The 8,043-nt window shown below is 38.9% G+C and overlaps 1 protein-coding gene across 1 annotated transcript in view; it reads left to right on the forward strand.

Annotated features, from left to right (window-relative positions):
* Nucleotides 1–7,324, forward strand: part of LOC118377933 (N-acylneuraminate cytidylyltransferase-like) — a 16,691-nt gene extending 9,367 nt beyond the window's left edge. Inside the window, exons 7-8 of the mRNA XM_052505607.1 lie at nt 4,666–4,831; nt 6,044–7,324. Coding sequence (XP_052361567.1) covers nt 4,666–4,831; nt 6,044–6,258 — 381 coding nt within the window. The 3' untranslated portion in view covers nt 6,259–7,324. The remainder of the gene's footprint in view (nt 1–4,665; nt 4,832–6,043) is intronic.
* The last annotated feature ends 719 nt before the right edge of the window (nt 7,325–8,043 follow it).

The following is an 8,043-nucleotide window of genomic DNA, read 5'->3' on the forward strand; positions in this document are numbered from 1 at the left end:
CCTAGTCCCTCGCTCACTGGTTGAGCAGCCTAGTCCTCGCTCACTGGTTGAGCAGCCTAGTCCTCGCTCACTGGTTGAGCAGCCCTACTGGTTGAGCAGCCTAGTCATGTATGATTCTGGTTGAGCAGCCTAGTCATGTCACTGGTTGAGCAGCCTAGTCATGTATGATTCTGGTTGAGCAGCCTAGTCATGTATGATTCTGGTTGAGCAGCCTGGTCATGAGATACAGCCTAGTCATGTATGATTCTGGTTGAGCAGCCTAGTCATGTATGATTCTGGTTGAGCAGCCTAGTCATGTATGATTCTGGTTGAGCAGCCTAGTCATGTATGATTCTGGTTGAGCAGCCTAGTCATGTATGATTCTGGTTGAGCAGCCTAGTCATAGTATGATTCTGGTTGAGCAGCCTAGTCATGTATGATTCTGGTTGAGCAGCCTAGTCATAGTCATGTATGATACTGGTTGAGCAGCCTAGTCATGTATGATTCTGGTTGAGCAGCCTAGTCATGTATGATTCTGGTTGAGCAGCCTAGTCATGTATGATTCTGGTTGAGCAGCCTAGTCATGTATGATTCTGGTTGAGCAGCCTAGTCATGTATGATTCTGGTTGAGCAGCCTAGTCATGTATGCCTAGCAGCCTAGTCATGTATGATTCTGGTTGAGCAGCCTAGTCATGTATGATTCTGGTTGAGCAGCCTAGTCATGTATGATTCTGGTTGAGCAGCCTAGTCATGTATGATTCTGGTTGAGCAGCCTAGTCATGTATGATTCTGGTTGAGCAGCCTAGTCATGTATGATTCTGGTTGAGCAGCCTAGTCATGTATGATTCTGGTTGAGCAGCCTAGTCATGTATGATTCTGGTTGAGCAGCCTAGTCATGTATGATTCTGGTTGAGCAGCCTAGTCCCTCGCTCACTGGTTGAGCAGCCTAGTCATGTATGATACTGGTTGAGCAGCCTAGTCATGTATGATTCTGGTTGAGCAGCCTAGTCATGTATGATTCTGGATTCTGGTTGAGCAGCCTAGTCATGATTCTGGTTGATTCTAGTCATGTATGATTCTGGTTGAGCAGCCTAGTCATGTATGATTCTGGTTGAGCAGCCTAGTCATGTATGATTCTGGTTGAGCAGCCTAGTCATGTATGATTCTGGTTGAGCAGCCTAGTCATGTATGATTCTGGTTGAGCAGCCTAGTCATGTATGATTCTGGTTGAGCAGCCTAGTCATGTATGATTCTGGTTGAGCAGCCTAGTCATGTATGATTCTGGTTGAGCAGCCTAGTCATGTATGATTCTGGTTGAGCAGCCTAGTCATGCACAGTGCATTCAGAAAGTATTTTTCCACATTTTGTTATGTTACAGACGTATTCTAAAATTGATTAAATCGCTCAATCTACACAATACCCCATAATGACAAAGCAAAAACAGGTTTTTAGAATTTTTAGCAAATGTATAAAAAAATGAAAAACAGATATTACATGTACATAAGTATTCAGACCCTGTACTCAGTGCTTTGTTGAAGCATCTTTGGCTGCGATTACAGCCTCAAGTCTTCTTGGGTTTGATGCTACAAGCTTGACACGCCTGTATTTGGGGAGTTTCTCCCGTTCTTCTCTGCAGATCCTCTCAAGCTCTGTCAGGTTGGATGGGGGGCGTTGCTGGAAGGGCAGCATTGCTGCACAGATGTTTTCAGGTCTCTCCAGAGATGTTAGATCGGGTTCAAGTCTGGGCTCTGGCTGGGCCACTCAAGGACATTCAGAAACTTGTCCTGAAGCCACTCCTGCACTGTCTTGGCTGTGTGCTTAGGGCTGTTGTCCTGTTGGAAGGTGAACCTTTGCCCCAGTCTGAGTTCCTGAGCACTCCGGAGCAGGTTTTCATCAAGGATCTCTGTACTTTTCTCTCGATCCAGACTAGTCTTCCTGTCGCTGAGAAACATCCCCCATGGCATGATACTGCTACCACCATGCTTCACCGTAGGGATGGTGCCAGGTTTCCTTCAAATGTGACGCTTGGCATTCAGGCCAAAGAGTTCAATCTTGGTTTTATCAGACCAGAGAGTCTTGTTTGTCATGGTCTGAGAGTCCTTTAGGTGCTTTTTGGCAAACTCCCAAGTGGGCTGTCATGTGTCTTTTACTGAAGAGTTGCTTTCGTCTGGCCACTCTAAAGGCCTGATTGGTGGAGTGCTGCAGAGATGGTTGTCCTTCTGGAAGGTTCTCCCATCTCCACAGTGGAACTCTGGATCTCTGTCAGCATGGCCATTGGGTTCCTGGTCACCTCAAGTTGTAGAAACATCTCAAAGAGCTCAATTTTGAGTCTCATTGTAAAAATCTGAATACTTACATAAATAAGTTATGTTTATTTGTAATAAACTTGCAAATATTTCAAAAAACCTTTTCGCTTTGTCATTATGGGGTATTGTGTGTAGATTGAGGATTTTTTTAAAATGTAATCAATTTTAGAAAAAGGCTGTAACATAACAAAATGTGGGAGAAGGGAAGGGTCTGAATGCTTTCTGAATGCCTGTAAATCCACTCCACCTTCTGCTGTTTTAATAACCAAAAGAAAACAAATCTAATTCAAGGTGTCTTGTCATAGCTGACACCATTCTTTCTGGGCAGTGACAGTTAACCTCTCTTAACATGTTCAACTTGAAGCAGCATTAAGCTGCTATAAAATAAACAAACAATCCTATCATTTTACATTTTAGTAATTTAGCTGACAATCAACAAGAGCGACTTACATGAGCAAGTAGGGTTAAGTGACTTGGTAAAGGGCACATTGACAGATTTTTCACCTAGCAATCTCTGGTTGGGTTACTGGCCCAACGCTGTAACCCACTAGGCTACCCAGTGTCCCTCGTTTGGCTTTGTGGCCGTATTAAAGATACAGGAAGTTAGGTAGAACCAGTTGGGTTTGCTTTGCTAAGCTCTTACCAGAACAGGATGTTACACACCGGCTGCTCCTCAGTTTATCACTGAAACCTCCGCCCATTAAACACACACACAGGATACTATTGACTCCGTCATGTGACTTTATTAGTTTGAGTTTCATCATACCCTCTAAGAGAACACTTCTCAAATGGCATCCTTCTACACATTATTGGCCCAACCGTGCTGTGATGGCCAGGCCCAACCGTGCTGTGATGGCCAGGCCCAACCGTGCTGTGATGGCCAGGCCCAACCGTGCTGTGATGGCCAGGCCCAACCGTGCTGTGATGGCCAGGCCCAACCGTGCCCAACCGTATTATTATTATTATTATGGCCGTGTATTATTATTATTAGGCCCAACCGTATTATTATTATTATTATTATTATTGCCCAACCGTATTATTATTATTATTATTGGCCCAACCGTGTATTATTATTATTATTATTATTGGCCCAACCGTATTATTATTATTATTGGCCCAACCGTATTATTATTATTATTTATTATTATTATTATTATTATTATTGGCCCAACCGTATTATTATTATTATTTATTATTATTATTATTATTATTATTATTGGCCCAACCGTTTTATTATTATTATTATTATTATTATTGGCCCAACCGTATTATTATTATTATTATTATTATTATTATTATTATTGGCCCAACCGTGTATTATTATTATTATTATTATTATTATTATTGGCCCAATTATTATTATTTATTATTATTATTATTATTATTATTATTATTGGCCCAACCGTGTATTATTATTATTATTATTATTATTGGCCCAACCGTGTATTATTATTATTATTATTATTATTATTGGCCCAACCGTGTATTAATATTATTATTATTATTGGCCCAAACGTGTTTTATTATTATTATTATTATTATTGGCCCAACCGTGTATCATTATTATTATTGGCCCAACCATGTTTTATTATTATTATTATTATTATTATTATTATTATTATTATTATTGGCCCAACCGTGTTTTATTATTATTATTGGCCCAACCGTGTATTATTATTATTATTATTATTATTGGCCCAACCGTGTTTTATTATTATTATTATTATTATTGGCCCAACCGTATTATTATTATTATTATTGGCCCAACCGTGTTTTATTATTATTATTATTATTGGCCCAACCGTGTTTTATTATTATTATTATTATTGGCCCAACCGTATTATTATTATTATTATTATTATTATTGGCCCAACCGTATTATTATTATTATTATTATTATTGGCCCAACCGTGTATTATTATTATTGGCCCAACCATGTGTTTTATTATTATTATTATTATTATTGGCCCAACCGTATTATTATTATTATTATTATTATTTATTATTATTATTGGCCCAACCATGTATTATTATTATTATTATTATTATTATTATTATTATTATTATTGGCCCAACCGTGCCCAACCATTATTATTATTATTATTATTATTGGCCCAACCATATTATTATTATTATTATTATTGGCCCAACCATGTATTATTATTATTATTATTATTATTTATTATTATTATTATTGGCCCAACCGTGTATTATTATTATTATTATTATTATTTATGTTTTTATTATTATTATTATTATTATTGGCCCAACCCAATGTATTATTATTATTATTATTATTATTATTATTATTATTATTATTATTATTATTATTGGCCCAACCATGTTTTCATGTTTTATACTATTATTGTCTTTCTTCCAGGTGATCTTGATCTCGTCCGGTGAGGACCCTGTGACCAAGGCCCTGGCTGACAATCTATCCCAGAGGACAGGCTGCGAGGTCAGGCAGCTGGGCAAGGACATCCAGGGTGAGGTCACAGCCATGATGGATGACAAGGATCTGGACTGGAAGGAGGTCGCCTATATGGGTAAACTCACTGTTATTTTCAATTAACAATTTACTGCTACTACTACTGCTACTACTACTGCTACTACGACTACTACTAGTAGTTAGTTATATAGCACAGTTTGAAATTTAGTGGAATCTCAAGGTTCTTAACCTTCTAATTTGAGTAATACTTGTGCGTTCATGGCAATCAAACGTATGAAGATCTTTATTTGGAGCCCTTCTGAGATGGAAAGGTAGAACAGGCTAGATATCTCTCAGGAATGTGACCGTAGCAGGGTGTTTGATAACCACGTATCAATGAAACTATCAGACAGTAAATGTCAACAGTAAAGTTTGAACCAGTTGAACCTGATTGTCATGGTGACCACACTATATCCTGTTATGGAACAGTATCTCCTCATTCTGTGTTTCACTCCTCCTTATCTCTCTCTCTATCTTCTCAACCCTTCATCTCTCTCCTCTCATCCCTCTGTTCTCTCTTGCCAGGAAGTGATTGTAAGTTCTTCACTCATAAATAACTGTGATTAAATAGCTTATCTAATAGTAAGGAGAGACAGGGGGAAACTGTCTGATTAAATAGAGTATCTATTAGTAAGGAGAGACAGGGGGAAACTGTCTGATTAAATAGAGTATCTATTAGTAAGGAGAGACAGGGGGAACTGTCTGATTAAATAGAGTATCTATTAGTAAGGAGAGACAGGGGGAAACTGTCTGATTAAATAGAGTATCTATTAGTAAGGGGAGACGGGGCAACTATTTTGTATATTTTATTCAGAGTCCAGTTTTGGTTAATTGATCATTTGTATTTCCCCTCTGCGTGTATGCTAGGCTACAACCCGGGTATGGGCGAGGGGACGGTCTAAAGTTATATTGTTACATATGCTAGACTACCACTGCAGAAAACTTCATTTGCATGCCACTGCCAGTCACTGAATATTTACAGCCAAGGTGAGAAGGGAGGTGCCAGCAGTCAAATCCTGGAGAATTTGGGATTCAATTTCAATTGAATCCAATTTAGTTGATTTCTGTAATTCAAATTCTATGATATCCCTAAGCCCAAAATCAGAAACTATATCTAAATAAATATGATTATCTTAAATCATGTCATATTTTTGCATGTTTTTGTTATGTTTTTGCAACATACTAATTAATCATCCTAAGAATACTTCAAGAACCACCTTATGGACACTTTAATAGAAACATTTCATCCCTCCATCTCTCCCTCCTACAGGTAATGATGCACCAGATGTTGACTGTCTGAACCTGGCTGGGCTGAGTGCAGTACCCCGGGACGCCCCAGTGGTGGCGATCAACGCTGCTAAATACTCCTGCCACAGTGCTGCAGGCCTGGGGGCTGTGAGGGAGTTTTCTGAACACATCCTGCTGCTCAAGAAGAAGGCCAAGTCTCAGATGGAACAGGACCGCATCCACAGAAATACATTCTAAACTCTAGAATGTGTTCTAAAGTCACAAAAATACATTCTAAAATCTAGAATGTGTTCTAAAGTCACAGAAATACATTCTAAACTCTAGAATGTGTTCTAAAGTCACAGAGATCCATTCTAAACTCTAGAATGTGTTCTAAATTAGGGATAGGCATTAGAAATAATATCATGACATTTTATCGGATATCCAGATAGTTTTAATCATGGACACTTGTTTGCTGCGCAGCCTGCAGGACTCAGGAGATACTGTGGGGACAGGGACCAGGGGTGTGCGACAAAGGAGGGAGAGAAAAAGTAGCCACTGACTCGCGCTAGTTAGACACTTGTAAATGCCATAGGTTATCTATCATCCAATATGGCAGTGCATGTATTTACTGTCCTGATCTACAACAGCCCTGTTCAGAGTAAACAGCCTATACTGAAGGTTGCTCATTGTAGGCTACTCCTCATTTACTTTACTTAATTCTGTCATTTTAATTCAACTTTTCTTTTATTGCTTCGAGATCTCCCACTTCACGTTGCTACACATGGAGCCTCTGACTGTAGTGTCAACAACAGCAAGCTAAGTGAAACCTGTGTAGGCTAATACCGTATGTATTTTTTAAACTATATTCACATTTGTGACGTTTTATTAAATGAAGAATTCCAAATGTCATGAGTGTAGAAATGTCCCATAGATCATTTTATTCCGTTAAGATGAAGCCTTGTCATTGTTGAAGTAGGCCTGTGTTTACGAATACTAATGTCTGTTTTAATAACTGTGCCCATTGCTAGTTTTTACAGGTTGTCAGATCAAGGTAGTTTGGGTTTTATATCGCTACAGGTTGTGTTGACAAAAATGAATGTCTTTATTTTAAATGAAGTAGTATACAGGAGGCCTTTCATTTACTTGAGATTGATTGTTTTTCTCTCCACTTTTTAATGTTCTGTCATAATTTGGGGGGGAAAGTATTAGGACATTAACATGGAGTTGCACTGAGATTCTTGTTGTTTGGGGTGTTTACTTTTGTATTTTGCCTGCAATTTGATTGTCAAATGATATATGATCATAAACGTAAGAAACACTTTCTTATTCCCCTGCTTTAATCTGAACTATTCTAGAATTGACATTAGCCTGAACTCCATACCACAATCTTGAAGGTGCATCTGATGGGCTGGTTAACATACATCTTGCCACCAGATGGCAGTGTAGCGCCTCATCAAACCTCAGTTGGAGGAAAGAACTGGATGACAACATTAACCTTGTACAACCATCAAGAAGTTGCACATGCTTTCCTGTTCAGGCTTTCACTCAGTTGTAGCAAGATCCAACCAAATACCAGTAAAACAACACACGTGATCATACAGTATAAGAGATCTTCATTTATAGCATTGTGTGGCGATTTCCATCTATCCATGTTGCAGAGATCAGGACAGACAGCAAACGTGTGGCGAGCTGGCATTTGTCCAAGAACTATTGATTTGGTTACATAGATTAGTGAGAAAATTGACAGGGCTCGTCAGTGCTTGGAGAGGAAACATCCAAGTGGACGAGAAGGCATATGAAACATGGCTTCAGTTCATCAGAAGAGTTGACACTGGTAGTGGAGTGGTCATCCCCTCTTAATCAGGGAAAAGGAGGGGACTTGGCTGTAAATAGCAGATACATTCCATTACAGCAGCTCCGTCATAGGTTTGGGAAACATCCATTTACCATGCAAAATAATGTGGCGTATCAACCTATTTTAATGGATGATGCCGATGGAAGCTATGAAATCATTCTGAATGGCTCAGCAAGTAAAGCATC

The sequence above is a fragment of the Oncorhynchus keta genome, unplaced genomic scaffold, assembly GCF_023373465.1.
Source record: "Oncorhynchus keta strain PuntledgeMale-10-30-2019 unplaced genomic scaffold, Oket_V2 Un_contig_24351_pilon_pilon, whole genome shotgun sequence".
NCBI classification, from domain to species: Eukaryota; Metazoa; Chordata; class Actinopteri; order Salmoniformes; family Salmonidae; genus Oncorhynchus; species Oncorhynchus keta.